The sequence below is a fragment of the Lygodium microphyllum genome, chromosome 5 (genome assembly GCF_053477565.2).
Source record: "Lygodium microphyllum isolate KBCC chromosome 5, Lygodium_microphyllum_v1.1.10, whole genome shotgun sequence".
NCBI lineage: Eukaryota > Viridiplantae > Streptophyta > Polypodiopsida > Schizaeales > Lygodiaceae > Lygodium > Lygodium microphyllum.
Genome location: NC_141139.1, coordinates 89,335,982 through 89,361,404, shown reverse-complemented (window position 1 = coordinate 89,361,404; position 25,423 = coordinate 89,335,982). Strand labels below are relative to the sequence as shown.

General features: G+C 43.9%; 1 protein-coding gene across 1 annotated transcript in view; it reads left to right on the top strand.

The window, feature by feature from the left end:
• Positions 1-757: 757 nt before the first annotated feature.
• LOC148036115 (protein RRP6-like 2) overlaps positions 758-25,423 on the top strand; it is a 53,150-nt gene continuing 28,484 nt past the window's right edge. The window contains exons 1-3 of the mRNA XM_087678107.1: positions 758-1,542; positions 1,642-1,800; positions 25,187-25,345. Of these exons, the coding sequence (XP_087534233.1) occupies positions 877-1,542; positions 1,642-1,800; positions 25,187-25,345 (984 nt within the window). The 5' untranslated portion in view covers positions 758-876. The remainder of the gene's footprint in view (positions 1,543-1,641; positions 1,801-25,186; positions 25,346-25,423) is intronic.

Here is a 25,423-nt window from a genome sequence, read left to right as displayed (position 1 = left end):
CTACATCATCCAACACCAACCCCAAGCAACGCCTATCAACCAATTCAAAAGTGACAACACAAGGAGACAAGGGCATGCACTTCATCTATAGCATCAGATACAAGCAACATGGAAAGGTGTACGCAGATCACATGACAAACATTCAAAAAAGACTCTATCAACACAAAAGAAAACTTGAAGAAGACATCCAAAACTACCAGCTATTTGAAGAAAATTTTGAGATTAACATCAAGAGGCGATAACCGTGATAACATAAAAAACACTATTAACTTGGAGCAAGAAACAATTCTAAAAAGGAATGCAACTACCCCAGGTTATAACAACCTACATAGACACCTAGTGAGATGTAAAAAATATCACTTTTTGAAGATAAGAAACTTGATTTAAAATAGCAGTATATTGTACACTATGTATTCCATGCTTCGCGACGCTTAATAAACAAATACACTTATTCCACTTTGTACTTGATCCATGCCATTCAAAAAATTTTTAATCGAGTAAATTCATCATTCCTCAAAATCTAATAAGATATTCAACATAATTGTTAATTTCTCAATATCCATAATAAATAGAATACCTTATCTTAATTTTTAGATATTGTTATTTGTAGATGTTCCGCAAATCGATCGTGTGGCTACAGGTGTCAATCTAGTTTTTGTAATGCTACGTTTTGCAATTGAGGGGCATTTTGAGAATCTTGTCTTGACCAAATAAATACGTTGGGAGTTTTGTTGGTAATCCTTCGTTGGCAATTGAGGGGCATTTTGAGAATCTTGTCCTGACCAAATAAACATGTTGGGAGTTTTGTTGGTAATCCTTCGTCACTGTTACAAATGAGTCAGAAGAGTGTGTCTGAAAACTGTCGTTGAGAGAGCTATGGCGGAAGGGGATGCGTCCCCAGCTGCAGCGGCAGAATTCCTCTCAGACGACGCCAAGCTCCTGCTCGACACAGTGAATCGCCTCCCGCAGTCAACCGCGGTCTTGGAGCGCCTTGCGTCCGACCTGCCGAGCGGCGAGGACTTCCACTTCTTCTCCAACTTCTCGGAATTCAGAGACCCCGTCCACAGCCTACAGAGGCGCTTGGAATCTCTCCTCTCCCAGCTCTCCTCCCTCAGCATCCTCCCCCGCGTTCCCTCCTGGCCTTCGGGCAGCAAGGAGGACCTCCATGACTGGCTAGTCGGCACACAGGACGAAATCTTTGAGCTTGTCGATTCGAATTTCGACCGCTTCAAGCAGGAACGGTCAAAGCAAGGGGCCGCTTCCTTCGACGATGATGGATTCATCTTCCAGAACGCCAGAAAGAGGAGGAGAAAAGAAGGCCCCTTCAAGCCAGCAAGTCAGCTTGATAAGAACACAGATAAAAGTAATCGGAAGCTGGAGCGATGCCCCGTTCCTTTCCATATACGATCAATTCCTCGCCCACAGGATAAATTCGAAGTTCCTGTGGACAACTCTAATACTCCATTCAAGCATCCGAAGCATTTCAATGGCAGAGCTGAGGACATGTCATCAGATGAGTGCTCCCAGCGTCATCCTCTGCAGGTACTATTGCAGTGCTAGCTGTCAACAGTTTGGCTTTATCAGTAACCTTTGAGACGGCCTTCTTTTGTGTTAGGCTAATGGGCCACAAAACCTTTGCAGCAAGAACTTCTGAGTCTGGACTTTGAGGATCTGCCAATGGTGGATCATACCAATATTAAGAAGCCAGAAGGGATGCGGAAGACATCCTTCACTTTTGTGAATACTCCAGCAGCATTGAAGCATATGACTTCCAAATTGCTGCAAGAAAAGGAAATTGCTGTATGTATGTCCACCCTTTTGACTACTGTCGAGCTTTATGTGTTACCATGTATGTTAGATAACACTCTATTGTGTGTGTCACATTTCTTATGTGGGTTTTATCACGTCAGTAGTTAGCACTCTGTTATAGCTAATGGTTGGTGGGCCTGTTCTCTGATAGCTTGGATAATGGAGCATGGGTTGTTGGCACGGGCATACAGCTTTTTCTGGAGTAAAGATAAAGTGACTCCATTGGCAACAAGCTCGAATATGGTTTACCTTTGCTCAGCAAAATTGGCTTTGCATATGTGCACCCACAGCTGAAAATGCATGTAGACGACCTAGGGCAGGAGTGTTGAATCTTCCATTTCTTGCAGTTGAATACGTCAGAAACATGTGGATCATTGCCAGATTCAAGTCAATGCTCCGCTCCCAACGAATCTTCAGTCAAGAAGATGAATACATTGCTTATTCTCTAGAATTAAAAGATTCCTCTACTTGCACAGAAGGGATGAAGACCAGGCTATTTTCACGATGACCATTGATGAGTTTTTATGGTTTGTTATACAGTAAAGATGAGCTTGCAGGAGAATATATAAAGATTGAGTAAATTTCATTGTTAGCTTTTTCCCCTGTGCAGCAAACATATCCAATTTCTGTCCTGCAAAAGGCTTTGAGGAGGAAATGGGAAAACTTTCAGTTTATGCAAGCGCTTGGTATGTGGGGAGTTCTATCTTGTGGAAACCCTGGTCCCCACTGCATCAGAGGGCCAAGTACAAGGCCAACAAGGGAGAGATTGGCTGTGGGAATGTTATTGCTGGCAACTGGTGGTATAACATACACAGCATCAGTCAATGAAACTGGTGGTAGGCAATTATGACCCAGCTGTCAAAACATTACCATTTTGGCAGGTTATACATGATAAATGTATGGGACATTGTGGCATGTGAAAGAGCACAGTCAAGTTAGTAATTACTATTTTAGGGACTTTCAAGTGGCACAAAATTTAGATGTTTTCTCAAGATATTTGAGGATAAAGGAACACGTGTCTTAGTTTTGGAGTGGCACGTTTGTCACATGTCTTAAATGCAACACATGACTATGCAGTGGGAGGTGGGAGAGAATTAATCTCTCTATTTGTAAAGATATTCACTGATTGCTATTTTATGCTCTACATAGAGACACACTAGACGCAGGAGAGTAGTCTTTCTCAAGTATGAAGATGCAGATGGTGTTAGATATGATCAATGCCCCACCCTCATTAGGTGCTACCAATGATCCATGGTGCTCAAAGTTGTAAGGCCCCCATTATGAGGAGAAGCCAAATGTGAGCCCGGACATTGGTTGAGTCCTGACTTGTATATCAGATGAGGTCTATGTGACCGGATGGCAAAAAGGTGACTGTTGTGGGTCTAATCTTTGGGTTAGACGGAGTGGTTATGCTGGTAGCAACTCGAGGCACATTGCATTGAGTTGCGTGGTAAGGGAGTTAAAAGGGGCCCCTATTGTGGGGTCCGGGGGCCGCGGAAGCGGCCCCTGGCTGGGGGGTCCCAGGGGGGCCAGCGGCCCCCTTGGCGGGGGTCCGGGGGCAGCGCCCCCGGCCCGATGGTAAAGGGAATATTCCCTGGAATATTCCCTGGCCGACTAGTGGAGGCTCATATGGTAGGTCGGTCAGCAGGCCGACCTAACGACCTTCGCGGGCTATAAAAGCTAAACCCCTTCGCAGCCATCTTACACTCATCTTTCACCCAGTCAGAGTTGTTGTTCCAGCTAGCCTTAAGCTCTTCACCTATCTTCTGTCTAGATCGCCATCTAAGCTTCATTCATTGGAAGCGCACGGGTGGACAGAGCCATCTTTGTATCAGTTGTTTGGAGTTAAAGAATTTTACTGATTCTCCTCTTATCTGTTGTGTACTCTCTATCTCTTTCTCAGATTCTGTTCGCTGCGCCGTGTAATATTTTACATGGTATCAGAGCCCAGGGGGCTCTAGAGATCGGAGAGAGTGCAAGAGGCAAAGGCTTCAACAGCAAAGAGAAACGATGTCGACTCCGGGAAGCAGTTCTGGCGCATCAGGAAGCGGTGCAGGAGGTGGTGCTGCTGTACCGGCTATTCAAACACTGAGGATTCGTCCACCAACCTTCAGCGAAGGCAAGTTAGATGGTACAAACTACACCTTGTGGAAGTTCAAAATTACTACTATCCTTGATTCTTATGAGCTTCTGGAGACTGTGCTGGGGACTGACGCAGAACCACAGCCTACCCCCGACCCATCAAATCCTAGTGTGATGATTCCTCCGAATGCAGATCTTCTACGAGCTTGGAAACGAAGGAATGCAGATGCATTGTGTGCCTTAGTTACAAGCTGTTCTGACAGTGTTTTGACTCTGATTCAGCATACAACCAAAGCGTCAGAGGCTTGGAATGTACTAAGGAGTCAGTATGAAACACGAAACCAAACAAGGATTCAAAACTTGGAGAATCAACTAGCAGCGGAGAAGTTTGCTGAAGGAGAGACGGTTGAAGCATTCATCACTCGGATTAAGAATCTGCGCGACCAGATGGCTGGCGCTGGGATACAAAAGACTAGCGAAGAGCTAGCTCGGAGGTGTCTTCGGATTTGTCCACAAAAGTTTGATGGACTAGTAACTGCCCTTAATACTCAGGTGAGACCTCAAGCTTTGACTTTTGAGGAGTTTTGTGCATTATTAATGGAGGAGGAGTTGAGGCTGAAAGCCCGAGAAGGAAGCAACAATGGAGATGCTGCATTCTCTGCCAATGCAAAAGGCAAAGGTGTTTCCTCCACCAAAAATGATGGTGACAAAAAGAAAAAGGGCGGCAAGAAGAAGTTTCAAGGAGAGTGCTTCTACTGTAAGAAGAAAGGACATGCGATTGTAGATTGTCGTGTCAAGAAGGCAGATGAAAAGAATGGTACCCTTAAAACTAAAGGGAAAGAGACAGCCAATACGGCTGAAGCAGAGTTGGAATTATTCATGGCGACCATTGAGGAAGTGTGCTCCTCGGCGCAAGAAGAATCTACCACTGACTCTTGGGTGTTGGATAGTGGGGCCTCCCGTCACATGACCAACAAGAAAGGTCTATACAGTTCTATGCAGCCTCTACAAGAATCCATCACTGTGACGGTTGGAAATGATGCTAAATGCCCTGCTGCGGGCACAGGTACTATTTCTTTTGTTGCTGCAAATGGTGAAGTCAAAAAGCTTTCAAATGTGTTGTATGTTCCCGAAATCAGGAGAAATCTCTTATCAGTTGCTGCCATAACTGATCTTGGTCATGAAGTGAGGTTCAAGAAGACAGGTGCAGAAATTATTGATAGTGCTGGCACAATTGTTGGCAAAGGAGAAAGAAGGAACAACCTGTATGAGCTAAGTGCTCTTACAGCCACCGCTGGAGTGGGCACAAGTAAGCTTTGGCATGAAAGGTTTGGACACATCGGATTTGCAGTATTGAAGGAGATGCAAAAGCAAGGTATGGTTGCTCACCTACCTACAATAACTGAATTGAAGGAACCATGTGAAGCTTGTATGATGGGCAAGCAACAGAGAAAGGCATTTCCACAAGAAAGCAAGAATAGAGCACATGCTCCTCTAGAGTTGGTGCATGCTGACTTGTGTGGTAAGATGCCTACACAGGCCTTGGGGGGATCTTCTTATTTTATGTTGATTGTCGACGACTACAGTAGGAAGATGTGGGTGTACTTCCTTCGTGATAAGGCTCAAGCTTTTGGTAAGTTTAAAGAATGGCTAATACTTGTTGAGAATGAAACAGGGAAAAGTGTGAAGAAATTTAGAACAGATGGTGGTGGTGAGTTCAACTCAAAGGAGTTTGAAGGCTTTTGCAAGAGCAAAGGGATCAAGCGTCAATTGACGACGCCTCACACACCTCAGCAGAATGGTGTTGTGGAACGCAGGAATCGTACCATTGTGGAGATGGCAAGATGCATGCTAAAGGGCAAGGGATTGCCTAACCATTTTTGGGCTGAAGCTGTTAATACTGCAGTCTACATTCTAAATCGGAGCTACACAAAGGCTCTCAAGGGAAAAACACCTCATGAGGCTTACACTGGTAAGAAACCATCTGTTTCACATTTCAGAATTTTTGGATGTGAATGTTATGCACATGTTCCAGATGAGAAGAGAAACAAGTTACAACCAAAAAGCAGAAAATGTATCTTCTTGGGTTATAGTGATGAGCAGAAGGCTTACAAGTTATATGACCAAGAGGCAAAGAAGATCATCGCGAGCCGTGATGTGGTGTTCAAGGAGGAGCCGCATACAGTGGAGGAGGAGAAGGCAAGGTCTTCCACTTTATCATCAAGCGAAGAAGTAGTCCACTATGAACCTGTCCCGAGAGCTATCCCTATCCTTAAGGAGGAGGAAGCATCATCTTCAGATGATGAGGAAAAAGTTCACCAACCTGACATCACCCCACCGGAAAAGCCATTGCCGCGCTGGGTGAAGCAGCTCTATGACCACAATAATCCTATGCCTGCATCTGTTGAGGAGAAGGCAGACGGACCAAGGAGGTCTCAGAGAATAGAGGAGCAAAGGAGGGCTTCTGCTCACATAGTCAACATGGCCTTGATGGTTGAGATTATGAGAGAAGTAAAGGAGCCAACTGACTTAGAAGAAGCACTTGCAGATCCATCATGGAAGGCTGCTATGCAGGCGGAGTATGACAGCATAATGAAGAATGACACTTGGGAGCTAGTGGATCGGCCAGCAAAGCGGAAGATTATTGGCACCAAGTGGATCTGGAAGGTAAAGTACAAGGCTGACGGTACCTTAGAAAAGTACAAAGCTAGACTGGTTGCCCAAGGATTTTCACAAGTTGAAGGGTTTGATTTTCAAGAGTCATTTGCCCCAACTGCCAGAATGACCACTATTCGCACGGTACTTGCAGTGGCTGCCCACAAGAAGTGGCCAGTGTACCAAATGGATGTTAAGTCAGCGTTCTTAAATGGTGACCTCAAGGAGGAGGTGTACGTGGCTCAGCCACCAGGGTTTGAGGCCCCCCATTCTGAGAACAAAGTGTGTAAACTGAAGAAGGCATTGTATGGGCTGAAACAAGCCCCCAGAGCATGGTACCAGCGGATAGATAGGTTCTTTTTAAACCTAAACTTCAAAAGATGTGCCTCAGATGCTAACTTGTATGTTTACAGGGATGGTAAAAAGTCTGTAGTGATTGTCCTATATGTGGACGACCTTCTTATTACAGGTGACTATGAAGATATGATCAACCAAACTCGAAAGGCTTTGAGTTTTGAGTTTGAAATGACAGACTTGGGCTTGCTGCACTATTGTTTGGGGATTGAAGTCTGGCAAGAGCCAGGAAAGATCTTCATCTCTCAGAAGAAGTATGCATGGGAGATCTTGAAGGCATTTGGCATGACCGAGTGCAAGGAGATAGCTACACCTATGGAGGTGAATGTAAAGTTATCCGTTGAGGATACATCAGCACTAGCAGACATTGGGAGGTATAGGAGGTTGGTCGGCAGTCTAATCTACTTGTGTAACACCAGACCAGATATCAGTTTTGCTGTTGGTGTTTTGAGCAGGTTCTCAAACAAACCTCATGAGAGTCATTGGAAGGCTGGGATGCGGGTGCTCAGATACTTGAAGAAAACTCTTGACTATGGTATCACATACAGTTTCGGAACTTCTCTTGTGGGGAACTGTGACTCAGATTGGGCAGGAGACATTGATTCCAGGAAGTCAGTTTCTGGTTATTGTTTCTCTTTGGGTTCAGGAATTTTCTCTTGGATTAGTAAGAAGCAACCAACAGTGGCATTGTCTTCTACCGAAGCAGAGTACAAGGAAGCTTGTTTTGCTGCATGTGAGGCCGTATGGTTGAGAAGGATTCTATGGCATATGGGAGTGCAGGATGAAGAACCAACTGTGCTGAGATGTGACAATCAGAGTTGCATCGCCATTGCCAAAAATCCAGTGTTTCATGCACGCACCAAACATATAGAGATCCAGTATCACTATGTGCGTGATTTGATGGAGGATGGGATAGTGGAATTGGTCTACTGTCCAACAGAGGAGAATGGAGCAGATATCTTCACCAAAGCACTTACGAAGGATCTGCTTCAAGTTCATCTTCAGAGACTCGGCATTGGGCCGAGGAGATAGTTAACCTATGGGTGGACATTGAGGGGGGGTGTTAGATATGATCAATGCCCCACCCTCATTAGGTGCTACCAATGATCCATGGTGCTCAAAGTTGTAAGGCCCCCATTATGAGGAGAAGCCAAATGTGAGCCCGGACATTGGTTGAGTCCTGACTTGTATATCAGATGAGGTCTATGTGACCGGATGGCAAAAAGGTGACTGTTGTGGGTCTAATCTTTGGGTTAGACGGAGTGGTTATGCTGGTAGCAACTCGAGGCACATTGCATTGAGTTGCGTGGTAAGGGAGTTAAAAGGGGCCCCTATTGTGGGGTCCGGGGGCCGCGGAAGCGGCCCCTGGCTGGGGGGTCCCAGGGGGGCCAGCGGCCCCCTTGGCGGGGGTCCGAGGGCAGCGCCCCCGGCCCGATGGTAAAGGGAATATTCCCTGGAATATTCCCTGGCCGACTAGTGGAGGCTCATATGGTAGGTCGGTCAGCAGGCCGACCTAACGACCTTCGCGGGCTATAAAAGCTAAACCCCTTCGCAGCCATCTTACACTCATCTTTCACCCAGTCAGAGTTGTTGTTCCAGCTAGCCTTAAGCTCTTCACCTATCTTCTGTCTAGATCGCCATCTAAGCTTCATTCATTGGAAGCGCACGGGTGGACAGAGCCATCTTTGTATCAGTTGTTTGGAGTTAAAGAATTTTACTGATTCTCCTCTTATCTGTTGTGTACTCTCTATCTCTTTCTCAGATTCTGTTCGCTGCGCCGTGTAATATTTTACAGATGGGAGTTTGCATATCAGCCTGGACAGCTGTAGGGAGATTGGGAGTAGCTATTTGTAGATGTCATGGAGTTTTCAAACATAGGAGACATATTGTTTGCTAGGAACTTTAAGGCATGTACTATCAGCTAGCAAGACCCTTTGTTTGACACTTTGGATCAATATGTGTGGAGATGGACACACCAATACATGCATCACCAATATCTCACAAGATATAGTAGACATTAAACCATGGAGGAGACATTTTCTAGATCTAGGAGCACACAACCTTGCCATTTTCAATGGCAAGTGGAATGAAATGTCTTCGGCAAAACCTTACGAATAATTTCAAGGATATGGAGATGGAGGTCATTCAATTGAGAGAGATTTCATTCGTTCTAGTAGAATGGCCGTTATCTGTAGGATTTACATGCTACCCATTTGGACATGGCATGAATATAGTTGACTACATTATGGAGTCTCTCTTTGTCTTTGTCTCATTATTTTCAAGATTCTTTATATCAATGTGGTCCATTAGAGTAGGGTGGACCATGCGTACTTGGCCCGCCCTTGGCATGTATGCATCACTGTGCTTGTAGTATTGTAGCTTCACCTTGATATCTAAGGATATGCTTCTCACAAGCCAGCCAGTAAATTGATTGTATCTATATAGGAGGATCTCAAATATAACACTAGATGTGAAGGAGCTTACTTCCCTTTCGGGGGGTTTGCACACATTGACACCTTCCCCCCGCAAGCCAAATGAGAGTGTACAAGGTTGTGCCATAGATAGTTGGCATGATGAGGGGTATCACACCACGTGACCAAGGCGCCACAACAAGGTGAAGGCACATCAGCTCAAATCCCAGGAGTCCATACAACACATTCTCATGAAGTAGGCCGATTATGTGAGTATTGAGGAGTTACTAGCTTTCTCTTGGCTTGAGATTGAGAGGAGACTCGAAGGAGATTGGATGAGCACCATCACATGATCTCCATTATTGCAATTAAATGTTGAGAAACCATATCATTCCGTACTGTTTTCCTCCATTTCTATTTTTGGTTTCCATTTACAGCTCGGAAAGGTTTTTTGGACACCTTTCGAGAGAGTCAGTGTGCCACTCGAGAGACTTTAGTGGGCGACTTTGAGACAATCCATGCCTATAAATATGGCATTGGCTCCACCCATTTATTCCATCCCACATTTATTCCTTCTGATGTTCAGTCACTCAGAACTCCCTTCGTTTCCACTGCTACTCACAGCCCACTCGGAGGACATTGCAGTTTGAGGTCTTCATCTCTTCTTGGGACTTGCACCAGGTGCCTTGTCTCCTTCACCTTCCAGGCTGTATTTTGGGATGTGGATTCCTTTCCTCCACCTAGCGATCATCTCCACCATTTGGCGTCAGATTGTGCGTGTGTTTTTGGTTGTAGATTCTCTTTCTCAACTTGGCGACCATCTTCACCATCTGGCATTAGATTGTACTTGCGTTTTTGGCTGCAGATTCTCTTTCTTCACCTGGCGACCATCTTCACCATTTGGCATCAGATTGTACTTGCGTTTTTGACTGTAGATTCTCTTCCTCCACCTGGCGATCATCATCTCCGTTTGGCATCAGCAGGCACATGCATTTTTGCTACTACTAGATCACCTCTCTCTACCTAGCGACAATACGCTCCACATGGCGTCAGCCTCTTGCACTGCGTTTCATAGTTTGATTGTTGACACCTCCTTGGCATCGAGGACGTCTCCAATAAGCAATTGCTACCTTTTTGCTCCATTAGGGGTTGGATTTCCTCATCTAGTAAGCTGTCTTGTTGATCCTCATCTTCAGGAGTACATGTTTGTAGCTGATGATCTTCTTCCTCCTCTCAGACAATATCAGAGGACTGCTTTCTACTCCCTCGACAACTATCCTTCACCTTCAGCATATGTCTTTGACATCCTACAGCCCAGAGGATTGCGTTTTTCTTCCTTCATTGTGCTAATTCCCTTTAGGTGTTGTTGCTCGATCAGATAGGACAGTGCAATAATCTTCAAAGCTTCGGCTTTGCTGTACCAACTTTGTTCACTTAGTATGATTCAACGTTTCATCTTCTTCTTCTGTGTTTTCTGAGTTTCTCTTTTCTCTTAGTATTTGCCATATACACATTGTGTGGCCCCCCCCCCCCCCCCCCCCCCCCCCCAAAAAAACCCCCAACCCCAATTGTCTCTTTGGCTCACTTTCATAGTAGTCACTTCTTGATATGGTATCAGAGCCAGAGGTGCTTAAAAAGCCGCAAAGATCTTCTGCATCGAAGAAGGCAAAGACTTTCAGGATCATCTTTTGATTTTTTCCCTTATTTTTGTTGCATCATCGGGAGATACCCTTCTCTTCTTCTCCCTCTCACCCTCCCTTTTCCAGGTTGATACTCTGGTACCATTGCTTCTCTTGATGGATGGTCCATTGGGTGCTCCTACTGCGGCAAGAATGGTCATACCATTGAAGATTGTGGACTTTGACTCTTGCTCTCTACACCATCGGAGCATATGCGTCTACCACCACGCACTCCTTGTGCCACATCTTCCTTTTGGGTCGTAGAGATCATTTTGCATCGGCTATCAAAGTATTACGCTCAAGGCAATAAGACACACTTGATGTGCACTAAGTTCTTACGAGCAAAAGGAGGATCATGAGGTGCTACAACCTTTGGGAGATCGCTGCAATGTGCTATAGAGGTTTCCTCCACCCATTTTCAAGTGTAGTGGCTTTCCTGGCCATTAGTTCTATAGTCCGCTATACTATCTTCTCGTTAGTCCACTCCTGAGAGAGAGAGAGAGAGAGAGAGGATGCTCAATTCCTTACTCTTCTTGGGCTCTGCAGTTTGCTCCACTGAGAGATAATGGTTGTTGTCCACCCATGGCTCCATGGGAGCTATCTATTGCCTCTTCTCCCTTGGATTGTTCCACGGACTGTGATTCCAATGTGCGTATCGAGGAGATTCTATGTGATACCTCTCTTTCCACTCCCTCCTCTACTTAGGTTTGGGAGGTCACCTCTAGGTGATGTCTAGCTTCTCTTCCATTGGAGGCCTAGATACATTCTTCGGCATTGCTAGCGGTGTTTCGTTTGTCTTTAATGTATTGGAGGTTGTGATCCATGCGTTTCTTGAATCCCTTTCTCTCTCTGAAGGGGATTCAACGGGGGCTTCTGAGAGGGCTTATCTTTCTTCACTTCAGAGTGGGATCCCATTCCCCTTTACTTTTATCCCCAATGACACCTAGGATCTATCGGTTCTTCCTAGTTTAGAGCTTTGGATGTTTCAACCATGGCTTGGTGGCTAAGCCTATATATACCTTCAAGCATGGAGTAATGGAGCTCTCCCAAGGTCAAGTTTCGGGTTCTCTAAGCTCATCATGTCTACTATTCTTCACTTTGTTGAGTATGAGTGGAAGCAGAGAGCACATACACGAGTTGAGATGTTGAATAGTGAGAGAGAGTGTGGGAGTGAGTCGATTGATAAGTGTGTACCGGTGTGGTACACACAAAGAAAAAAGAATGTATTTATACGTAGGGTATGGTACACTTACACCCGCTAGGGTGAGTTCACACGTGTGAAGTAATAATATATACACGAGCGTAAAGGGCCTTTACACCCAACAACCTCCCACTTAAAGGTCCCAAGCGAACCTTTAACCAACTCCCACAAGTCGAATGCAATGCTCATGTGGAGCCTTTGCAAGACTTTTAGTGAGAACGTCTGTAGGGTTATCCTGTGATTTGATCTTAGTCAAGGTGACTAGACCATCATCTAGAACCTGTTTGATAAAATGATACCGAACATCAATATGTTTGGTGCGTACATGAAACATGGCATTCTTAGCCAGGCATACAACGCTCTGGCTATCACATCCAAGTATAGGTGTTTTGGTGGGCAGCCTAAAGTCCTTGACCAAATGACCAAGCCAAACTGCTTCTTTTAAAGCTTCAGTGGCTGAAATATATTCAGTCTCAGTGGTAGAGAGTGCTACTATCTTTTCCAATCTAGAGCACCAAGAAACCGCCCCACCACTCAAGGTAAATATGTACCCGCTAGTAGACTTGCGAGTATCCAAGTCACCTGCCATGTTTGCATCACAATATCCCTACAGATCTAACGCACCCTATTCATAGCAAATACATTTTCTTTGTGTGCCCTTAAGGTACTGTAAGATACATTTCACTGCTTCCCAATGTGCTTTGCCAAGATTTGACATAAACCTGCTCACAACTCCCACTGTATGAGCAATGTTAGGTCTAGTGGCAACCATAGCATACATGAGTGAGTCACAAGTTGAAGCATAAGGAACACCCTTCATAGAGCTGGCTACCTTATCATCTTTTGGGCAATCTGCCTTGCTAAGCTTAAGATAGGTGGAAAAGGTACACCAAGAGGCTTAGGATTAGCCATAGAAAAACGATAAAGTATTTTGTTGATGTACCTTTCTTATGAGAAATAAGAGCTGCTGCTCTCTATCTTGTGTCACACGCATGCCCAAAATGTGTTCAACTGCACCCAAATCTTTCATGGAAAAGACTGAATTCAGCTGTCTTTTCAATGCATTAACCTGGCTTTTATGCTTACTAGCAATAAGCATATCATCCACATAAAGCACAAGTATAATAAGTCTTCCATCATTAGCCTTCTTAATATATAAGTAGTGATCACTACTACTTTTAAATCCATGTGAGTGCATGAAGGCATCAAAATTTTTATACCATTGTCTAGGAGTCTGTTTCAAACCATACAAGCTTCTCTTAAACTTACATACCAAATGTTCCTTTCCTTGTATAACAAAACTTTCGGGGTGTTTCATGTACAACTCTTCTTCTAGATCACCATGCAGGAGTGCAGTTCTAACATCCATCTGATCAAGTTCAAGATCCATAAATGCTACAATGGCAAATAACACTTGAAGAGTGGTCATTTTGACAACAAGAGAAAACACTTCCTAAAAATCAATGCCCTCCTTTTGTGTATAGCCCTTAGCCACAAGTCTAGCTTTGTATTTAGGTTTGCCATCCACACATTTGATTTTATAGACCCATTTGTTAGGAATGGCTTTCCTATCCTTGGGCCATGTAACCAAATCCCAAGTATCATTTTGATACAATGACTTCATTTCTTCCTGCTTAGTTAGCTCCCACTTTTACTTCAATTCACATGATAAAGCCTCTTTATATGTAAGAGGCTCACCTTCATCTATGAGTATTATGCAATGCAAAGAAGGATCAAATCTTTGTATAGGTCTTCTGACACATGTAGACCTTCTTATCCAATGATTTGTGTTATTAGGTAATGGATCCACATCCAAGGGAATGTCAATGACCTCATTGTTTGGTTGTTGAATTGCATGTTTAGGTTGCTGTAATACAATTTCAGGCTGTTGTAATTCATTCTCAGCATGCTGATCTTGGTGCTCTAGCTAATGTTCAACATTCCCTTGCTGCCCATTTTCATCTGGCTCTATAATGATACACTAATTGTTATAATCAACATCAAAAGGAGCTGAATTTTCAGTGGCTGATGGTTGCTCAAGTGATTGATAATGCTGAAATTTAACTTTCTTTTTGTCTGAGTTATTAGATGTGACATTTTTCAGCAGCTTTGACTCATTAAATGCCACATCCCGGTTGTGTAGCACCTTTTTTATGCTTGGAACCCAAACTCTATAGCCCATTTCATCCTCATTTGCAAAACCCATGAAGATGTCTTTATGAGATTTCATGTCAAGTTTGGTTTTGTTATCAATAGGTATGTGTACATAGCATTCGTAGCCAGAGATTCTTATGTGGTCATATGAAGCAAGTTTGCCAGACCAAATCTCTTCAAGGATGCCACTTTCAAGTGCACGGTGTGGAGATCGGTTGTAGATATGCACTGCGGTTTTAAGTGCCTCTCCCCAAAACAATTGCAAGAGACTAGCTGTGGACAACATGTACCAAATCTTTTCACATAACATGCAATTTATTCGCTCAGCCACACCATTAGGTGACAAATTATAAGGAGAGGTAAGTTTCCTTTTTATCCCATTTGTATCACAAAATTTGTTGAATTCTCTAGATACATTCTCTCCCGCGTTATCTGTTCTTATGCATTTTAATTTTAAACCCTTTTGAGTATTAACAAATGCATAAAACCTTTTAAAAGCATCCAATGTCTCACTTTTCTGCTTAAGCAAGTAAACCCATAGCTTTCTAGAATGGTCATCAATAAAAGACACAAAATAATGGAAATCACTATGAGTTTTTATTGGCATGGTGCATACATCAGAATGGACTAAATCCAAGATACATGCCTTCCTAGAGGCTCCATGAGAGTATAGACTCTTTACATGTTTACCCAGAACATAGTCATTACAAAAGTCAAGCTTGAGTTTTTCACATCAACTCTTCCAAGTGAAGAAAGTGCGTGCAAATCCTTTTGGTTCATGTGTCCAAGATGCTTGTGCTATAACTCCATGTGTGACTGCATATCAGCAACTGCAACAAACTTTCCAAGAAGTGCCTTTTGCAGTAGAGATAATATAGTCCCCTTTTAACCACCTCTAGTGACTAGCATAGACCCTTTCTGTATTTTCCACATTCCACCACCAAAAGTAGTGAAGTAACCTTTGCTGTCTAGTTGCCCAATAGAAAGCAAGCTCTTCTTGATGCCAGGTACATACCTAACATCATGAAGGATCGATTCTTGACCATTTTCAAAAGCAAGGTGTATGGTGCTCAATCCTTTAATATCACATGCGTGATTGTTGCCAAGGTAGACTTTTCCAAGATTACCTTTAGCATAAGAAAAATACTCCAAAGATGGAGTTACATGAAATGAAGCACTACTGTCAATAATCCATGATTGTAACAAACCATCATGAGTCGACAACAAAGCATCTATCACATCCGTTTTAGTAATGTACATGTCCTCCACTGTCATAGCATGTGGATTTTGAAAATGCAACTAGCAAATCAATATCTTTATCCTCTTCTATCTCCTCAATAACAACACTAGATACCATATTTGCTTTTTCTCTCTCTTTAGGGGTAGAGCTGCCATCCTTTTCATTCTTTTTGCTTTTTGCATTAGCCTGCTTTTTGCGTTCTTGTTCCCTTTTAAAGTACCTGCAATTGGGTTTTTTATGGCCTTGCGACCACATTGATAACAAGTTACATCTTGCTGTTTTTCCTTGCTTTTGCTACGATTTTTGTTCTTATTTGCAGCATTAAATCTTTTTTCAGTTCTTCCTTTTACATTATAGACGGATCCATTGTTTTCCCCACTTGCCTTGCGTCTAATCTCTTCATTGAGAATAGAACCATGTACACCATCAAATGTCAAGTTGGGGTTATTGCTCAATGACACAACCAATGCTTCCCATGAATTGGTCAAGGTCATGAGCAAGAAGATAGCCCTCAATTTAGGATCAAAAGCTGGCAAGCCTGCATCCTGTAAACTAACTCAAAATACCAGTGAAATCATTTAAATGCTCTGATGCAGGCTTAGACTCATCAAGCTTCAAGTTAACCAATTTTCGCATGAGATGTATGTAATTGATAGGAGTTGTATTCTCATAAGTAGCCTTGAGTTTCTCCCAAGGTAGTATCAAGCGCCTATATTAACCAAGATATCATCAGTATGACTGCCATTTTAATGTGAGTAATGGTCTTTTTATTCATTTTAGCCCAATCCTCATCTGACAAAGCAATAGGCTTATGTTCTACTAAAGTATCATCACAATCCTTTAGAAAGAGTATACCCTACATATGATCTTTCCAAAAATCAAAACCATTGCCATTGAATTTACGAATCTCAAAGAGATTCTTTGTATTAGATGTAGATGCACTACTAGCCATCTTCAACAATAAACAATTGCAATAAAGGGCTGAATTGTCATGAGGACATGTATTTTTGAAACCTCACTCAACATGTGGATTAATTTTTAATCACATGATTAAGTAAATGTTGCACATGTGAGGTGCAACTTGGGTTAGAGTAAATTTACGAGCCTGGGATTTGAGAAAATCACGGGATGTCAATGGCAAAAGTTGCTATTGTGAAGAAAATTGCTAGGGTTTGCATTGAGGACACACAGTGTACGACCATGATAAAAACACAAAGAGACGGACACAGACAAAAAGGGCGAAACTCAAACCCTAAACGCAAAACTCAAAACTCAAAACACAAACAAAAGAAAGGAGAGAGAGAACACAACACTGAAGTGAATGAATGCTGTAAATGAATGTAAGAGTGTATAGTGTGCTCAAGGACAGAGCAATGTTGGAGTGTGACATCGGTCGGAGACGGATCCCAAGTCTGTAACCACTAGTTGGAGTATAGGAGTGCTGAATAGTGAATGACAGCAGGTTGATCACCAAAACGCAGCAGTTTGGAGGTTGAAAACTGGTAAACGTAGCAGTGTACCATCGATCGGAGGCTAGAAATTGTGCACAATCTACTGTAAACAGCAGGCTGAAACAGTGTTTGATGTGGCTGGCGATGATTGGATGATCATATCGCAGCAGATGATGTTGTCACCAGTAGCTGACGTCAGCATGGATGAAGGCGCTAGCAGTAGGAGCAAACACGGATGGAGTGGCAGTAGTCTCAAGGGTTGGATAGCCACGTGGGAAGAGATTGATGGCTGAAATCTGCACGTGGAGCGACAAACCTGTACAAACAGAATAAGGCTAAATGGGGTAGCCTGTCTTTTTATAGATGTGGAAGGGCGCCCCAAAAATTAGGGTTTCCACTGAACTCTCTCGAACCGCTCCTCGTTTTAGGGTTTCTACTGAACTCTCTCAAACGGCTCCCCATTTTTGGGTTTTTACTCTAAAAGAGTATTTTTTAGTGTGTTTTGGGGCTGTTTAAGAGGCTAATCATCAAGTAATGCACGTTTTAGCTCAACACCCCCTCTTAGGCCCAAAACCGATCCGACAGGCTAGGCTAGAAATTGTGATGTTTATTTACCCCAAGGCGTCCCACCCCAAAGCAGCCAAGGCATCAGACAAAGGATGCACGTCGGCGGCCTAGTGGCCTACTAAGACTATAGAGGCGATGGTTATCATACCAAGGGAATCCAAGTAGTCATCCCAGAGAGGACATGGCATTGGACAAAGGGTGCATGTCGGCTGCCCAGTAGCCTACCAAGCCCTATAAAGATGGATGGAACCACATGGAACTTTTTTTTTTGTTTTGAATAAGTGAGGTAAATTTTATGGGATGCGGCGGATTGAGTAATAGTGACCCAGAAGACGGGAGTAGGGAGGGTATTCCCAACACATCACAAAATAGAATAAGCTAACCCATCCACTCAAAGTGTTGATGACGAGGAAAAATAGGTGATGAGGTATCCATGTGATGAAGGAGGATGGTGGTGTGGGGACATCTACTGCGGGTGGAAACAGCTTAGGATTTGGTCAAGTGGTGCTTTGCACAATGAGAAACAAAGTATGCTACATGCTGAAGAATGCTCATGCAATAGGTGCCACTTGGACAGTTTCCCTCCTGGGAAAATTGTTCACTTGCCCAAGCGCCCTAGTACAAAGATGATGAAATCATGCAATGCAAGGGGTAAGGTACAAGAGGGGGGAGAAGTCGATGTCGAAGACAAAGTGCTGAAGCCTGTAGAGTACAAGAAGGGTAGGAACCCCCTAATGTAGATGCCGAAGAAGGAAGAGGAGCTTGACGTCGGTCTTTGTATGGTGCGGAGAACCATAAGGAATGAAAGAAGAGCAAGTGGATGAAGTGGATGAAGCACCCCACTAGAAGAGCAAGGTAGAAGTCACCGCCATGATAGTATCGAGAGAGATGCCGCACGATCCGCCTTGGGAGGGGAAACCGCCATGCTAGAAGAAGAGCAAGCACTCCTAGGATGATGAAACCATGAAAGGAACGGTGCGCATCCCCACGTCTCTAGCCCAGGTAGAACCAAAGCAATCTTTGAGTTAGCCCTACACTGAAAGACAAAACCTTGCAAAAGAGATGAGAATCTGTAAACAGAGAGGTTAGTGGGGAGATGCTCCAAAGCAAAACATAACAGAAAGAAAATCTAACTCAAAATAAATGCAATGAATGTGTATGTGTAAGTAAATGCAGCAGAAGTCAAAAGAATGGAAAAGCTAAGGACAATGAATTCTATGGGCTCGACTCTAAGAGTGCGAAAAATGAATGCTAGACTGACCTAGGGTATCCGAAAGGACCTAGAAATATGCTAGTCTAAGAAGGTGGCTACCATCGCGTACATCCAGTAGCAGGGCTCTACCAAGGGAACGCTTGATGAGGTGGGGAGGAAGGTGAGATAGATGCATGAAGTGCAACGGGATCAGAACCTGCAGACCAATCAGCTAGTCCCTTAGGGGTAGTGAAAGAGATGGGCTGCTGAGGTTGTACTCGAGCCACATGTCCAGCAACAATGGTGGATGCTGAAGGGGCAGGCAAAGCAGGAGTGGAAGGCATAGCCCCATTGGACTGTGCAGTTGCAGCGGTCTATAGAGGTTTTTTAGGTGGAAGACCTTGGGCCTTGGAGCAACACTCCTCGTTCACATGGCCTGCTCTCTGGCAGTGTGTGCAAAACCGGTTTTTCTTAGGGAGTTGCTGCCAGATAGGTCTAGATTCTTTGGTTCCATTTGAGGAAGAGGAGTCATCCTTTTATTGGCTTGCCTTCGCATCTTGCGAGTTCTTGCCACTGGTGGTTTTCCCTCCCGAAGAAGAGGCAACCAACCCCCTTTGCTCTGAATAAGGCTGTGATGAGGATTTCTTGTGGACTTGATCATGCAGCCTCGCGTAACGTAAGAACTGACACTCAAACTCGTAGAAGGTTGGCAATCGAGGTTGGGAGATGATGTGTTGAATGAAATTAAAGTATTTTTCGGGCAACTTATTCAAGAAAAATGTAACTTGATCATCATCTGACTTTGGAAAGCCAGTAGTTGCGAACTCGGTAAGTAATCGCATATATTCAGCCAGCGTGACTTTTAGATTATCCCCTTTCTTAATAGAGAACTCTTGAAGCTCAAAGTCGAGATTGATGTACCGAGTACGATCACGAGTTGCATAGTGGTTGAGAAGGTGACTCCAACGCTCCGACACGAGCGGGAAGTGCTGCAATTGAGAGTGAAACTCAGGAAGCAATCACTGTATCAGCTCAACATTGGCTGTGGCATTGCGGGCTCTCCATCGACAGATGTTAGTAGGGTGAGCTAGTTGAGGGTCCGGCACAGGCTCTAGACCAATGACGAGGTCCCAAAGACCCTGAGACTCAAGCACTTGTTGCATGAAATTAGACGAAGTGGTGAAATTTGACCCGTTAAAACATGTCTTATCCGTGAAGGCATTCTTGGCCGTTGCAACATGAGTGGTAGTGCTCGGAGATGGATAGTGTGAAAAACTATAGTACGGGTAGGATGGGGGAGTGGAGTGCACTTGGGAATGGGAACCAGAGTGCCCACCAGGCATGCGGGTAGTGTGCAAGGTGGATCCATAGGTAGGCATGGGCTGACTAGGCATGGGCATGGTAGCCACATGAGGAACCCAAGGAGGTGGGACGGGAACACGGGAAGCAGAAGATGGGAATCCCTGTGTAGGTGTAACCCAAGGAGAGTGTGAAGACACACCATAAGTTGAGGATGGAAACCCTTGCATATGAGTGGTCATGGGAGATGTGAAGCTGGGGATAGTGAGGGGGATGCCCATCACAGTTGACCCAGGAGTTATGGGTGTGCTCATTTGCTGAAAGGTGAGAGGCACTGCGTTAAAGGGTAGCATTCCCCCTAACGAAGTACCATGGTGCAAAGAGGTAGAGAATGGGGTGGAGAAGGAAAAGGTGCTAGGAGCGGAGATGGAAGATCCAACCCCTAGGGTGTGTGATGCAGATGTGGAGTGTAATCCAAGGTTTTGGAAAGATGATGAGAGGTGATCAAGGTGTGATATAGAAGAGGGTGGGATGGGAGGGAAGTGAGAAGTGTGTATGACATGTTCAAATGAAACACAAGCTGTAGATGTATCTAAATTTTGTCTGCTTCGTGAGCCCCCTCTATTGAAGTTCACATACGCAAAGCCATCCGGATCCTGTACCTCAAAAGAAGAAACAGGCGAGGGTTTTGATTCATGTAACACAAAAGAATTGTACAAACCTGACATTGGACTTGGTTGAGATGATGAAGATGGATCACCAGACATTCCGAATGCCGTATGTCCTCCACGATCGGAGAGGTGGCCAGCCTCACCAACCGGTCCGAATGTGGTAGCAAAACTGGTAGGAGGGGTGTAAACATCACCGTACTTGTTGCAATAGTACTCCTCAAAGTTCTCCTCTGTCATGTTAGTGAAATTTGGTGAAGTTGGAGTGTCGTCCTCCTCAGCGAGTCCTTAATGCCATCTCACGGCCTCCAATGATGGAGAAGCCTGGTAAGACATCATAGGAATTGGAGAAGAAGGTGTCTGGGACATTGTGATTCGGTTACGAGTCGTGTTGTGTGCCTCGCACAAAGACTAGCTCTCCACAATATCCGTAGGATACTCTTTACAAGAGTACCGGCTTTGATACCATGTGAAGAAAACTGCTAGGGTTTGCACTGAGGACACACAGAGTATACGACCACGACAGAATCACAAAGAGACAGACATAGACACAGACATAGACAAAGAGGGCAAAACTCAAACCCTAAACACAAAACTCAAAAACTCAAACCCTTAACGCAAAACTCAAAATTCAAACACAAACAGAAGAAGGGAGAGAGAGAACACAACTCTGAAGTGAATGAATGCTGTAAATGAATGTAAGAGTGTACAGTGTGCTCAAGGGCAGAGCAATGTCAGAGTGTGACGTCTACCGGAGATGGATCTCAAGTTTGTGACCACTAGTCGGAGTGTAGGAGTGCTGAATAGTGAATGGCAGCAGGCTGTGGTCACCAAAACGTAGCTGTTTGGAGGTTGGAAGCTGGTAAATGCAGCAGTGTACCACCGATCGGAGGCTGGAAACTGTGCACAGTCCGCTATAAACAGCAGGTTGAAACAGTGTTTGATGTGGTTGGCGATGATTGGATGATCAGATCGCAGCAGATGATGATGTCACCAGTAGCTGATGTCAGCATGGATGAAGGTGCCACTAGCAGGAGCAAACACGGATGGAGTGGCAGCAGTCTCGAGGGTTGGATAGCCACGTGGGAGGAGGCTGATGGCTGAAATTTTCACGTGGAGCGACAAACCTGCACAAACGGAATAAGGCTGAATGGGGGCAGCCTGTCTATTTATAGATGTGGAAGGGCACCCCAAAAATTAGGGTTTCCATTGAACTCTCTCGAATTGCTTTCCGTTTTAGGGTTTTTAGTCTAAAAGAGCATTTTTTAGTGTGTTTTGGGGCTGTTTAAGAGTCTAATCAGCAAGTAATGCATGTTTTAGCTCAATAGCTATAAGTTATGTTGCACAGGTACTTGGTGGTATTTGGTGTCAATTGTTGACCTAGGTCATTCAACAGTTGGTGACACTAGAGATGTGGTGTTTAATGGTACCTAACACCGATCTAATGGTCAAAGATGGCATAGCGAGACTCGGGAGTGGAAGATGCCTAGCTGATTCAATTATTGGCCAGTCAAATTATTTTTCTGAGCACTGAAATAATTATTAGATTAATTTTCAGTAACTAAAGACTGAAAATTAATATTTAATGATGGATAATGTTGGAAAAACCATTTGGGAAGGTTGCCACTTTTGGCAAACTTGCCCATACAGGCTGGTAAAAGGCTGAAGAAGAGGAAAAACGAGATCATTCTTGCTGTAGCGAATGTGGGAGAGTTGTGAGCAGCCATGGCCAGCCTGTTTTCAGCCATTGCAGCTAGCCACGAGTGAGTTTTGAGGAGGCAATTACAGATTCAGACTCCCCACAGTTGGGCGATTACATCCAGGTACAAGGTGATAGTTGGTTTGGATGTATCAGTTGTAGGCGATAGCATTTAATGCTGTTGTGGTAGGGCAGCAGCTGCATTTGACTGATTTTCAGTCATTCTTCGCGACAAAACTTTGAATTTTCTCTCTCTACAGCTTTCTTTCTCATCTCCCAACCATTTCACAGCCTTGCTCTGAAGATCTCAGCATTTGGACCCTTGGAGGCTGAGAATTGCAAATTTCTTTGCTGTAAACCCTAATTTACAGCAGAAATTAGGGTTTGTCAGTAGCCTTGAGAAGTGTGCCAAAAATTGGAAGCTCCAAGTCTTGGATTTTTCAGGGCTGAAGGTGAATTTCAGCTAAATTCAGGTGGAGGACTAGCCAGCCATTGAATTTGGGGCATTTTCATCGTCTATGAAGTATACGAAGGCCAATTAAGTGCCCGAATCAAGGGGCAAAACAGATTGAAGACTTGCTGGTCACTTTGGACAGTAAGGGGGAGTTTGGATTGCGAAAGGGATTGGGAGAATCCCATTGTAAATCAACTACTTCTTCAATAAAGCTAAAGAAATACCGAAAGGGGCACCAATTTTGGGGTCAATCGGGTACGCATTGTCCAAGATCAGTAGTAGGTAAGTTTGTATTTTCAGATTTGCATTTATTGTTTGCTGCTGTAATTAAGTTGTAACCAGGGATTTACCACCCATCCAGGGAAGGAAGGCTGGTTTCATGAATGCTTTCAGCCAATAGCAAGATTGCTGAATGTAATAGCAAGTACACACTCTTGTACTTCCAAGATGTCCAAGAAGCAGATATTTAGCTGCAATTTCAGTCTTAAGTATTGATTACAGCATATATACGAATCAAATTTGATACATTTGCATTAATGACAGCTCCCACTTCAGTAATACATCACCATAATGCCCAAATGCAATGACCTAAATGCTGTATTTACCACTGTTTCACTGCATAGTGAGTTTTCAGTAATACATATACCAAGAGAAGCTGCCCTTTTTCAACATTTGAAGCATCCGAAGCTCAAAAATCTCCCACTCAGCACTAAATCTGCTGCAAATTTCACTGTCCAGTCTCAAAGCAACTCAAAATACATCATCAATGTGAAAAGCCCCAAACTTTTTACAGTAAAACTGACCCAATTGTATCAATTTATGTTCCCGAGCATCAATTGTGGGCAAATGTTGTAGAAATTTTACAAATTCTGCAAAAGCCCCAATTTCGGAATTCAAGAGTGCACAAATTCCAAAGGAATTGGCTCAACCAAGCAAAAATTTCACTTGCATTTGAAAATCCCCAAAATTTCCGAGATCCATGTACTACTCGTCTGCAATTTATGGGTCTAGAGTCACTGAAGTATGTGGTAGGCACAAAATCTAGAGAAGCCCCAAATTTCCAGTGGCAAATTTGCACATATTTGTGTTTTGTGCTTGCGCGTGCGAATGTCCAGTAGAGAAAGAGAGAGAAAACAAAAAAAATTCCAGGTTTTAAAAAAGGTTGACCTGCATGTCCCGTCTACTGCCGTGTGACGCCACGTGCGTCTGATGCATGGGTGCTGGTCTCATCGCGTGCTGGTCCCTGTCGTGTGTGTCGTTTGAACGTGCTGTCATCTGCCTTCGCCTGGCCTCGTCAACTGTGTCTGTCACTTGTGCCCATCATCTGTGCTTGTCGTTTGATCCCTGCAGCTGGCCAGTCTAGCATGCCTGTAGCATGCGTTATTGCCGCTGCCGCTTGTTGGTCACAATGATGACGACTTCACTGTTTGCAGTGACTGCCGGTCACGACTGCCTACTTGTGCCGATTCTTGTGTTTTGATACCGGTTTGACAAGTACAAGTTGAAGCAAAGAGAGCACACACATGTGAGTTGAGTTGTTGAACAGTGAGAGGCGACCGATAGGTGTGTACACTTACACCCGCTAGGATGAGTTTACATGTGAAGTAATATATACACGGGAGATACACGGGAGAGCGTAAAGGGCCTTTACACCCAACAATGCCATGTTAGCACTACCACACCATCACGATGAAACACGCTCATGCTTAGAGTTGAATCTACTATCTCCAAATGCTCTTTTTAACTATAGAATTTCTATTAGCTAATGCCATTTGTGCTAGAAACCTTGATCCATCAAGCTCATCAGTGCTCAACTGCATTGTCCACCACACAATTTGTACTCTTACTTGTCTCTTTACCCACCATTCATGTATAGAGACAATGTATAGTATCAGTTGCCAATATTATTCAGGGTCATAACATTTCCCGTTTAAAAAAATTGCAAGCATTATTGAGGAGTGTTTCTCGTGAAAAGCCTTACTTTGGTACATTGCCTCTACAGATGTGGATCTTTGCATAGTTAAAGGTTCTTGTATTGCTGTGGAGAGAGTTGTTATCATTAAATTGTAAACGACCATAAGAATGGTGTATATGTAATGATAATGAGCTCACCTATATGTGCACGCATGTGTATCCACTCCTAGTAGGAAATAAACTATACACGTGCATGTTTTCATGTCAGGGTATCCATCAATTTTTGACAAGTTATTTTTTGAAACTGTGAACCTTTTTTTTGGGAATCTGTAAGTTTTGTGTGTCCTTTTCCAACAGGTTGATCTTGAGCATCACCAATTCAGATCATTCCAAGGGCTAACCTGCTTGATGCAAATCTCTACGCGTTCTGAGGATTTTGTCGTAGATACATTGGAGCTGCGATCATTTGTGGGTCCTCAACTACGAGACGTATTTGCAAATGCAAATATACAAAAGGTGTGCTTCAAACAGATACCTTTATTGTATTGTCGAATGCATGCAACTGGCTTAGTTATCTGCAGACAGGATCTGTAT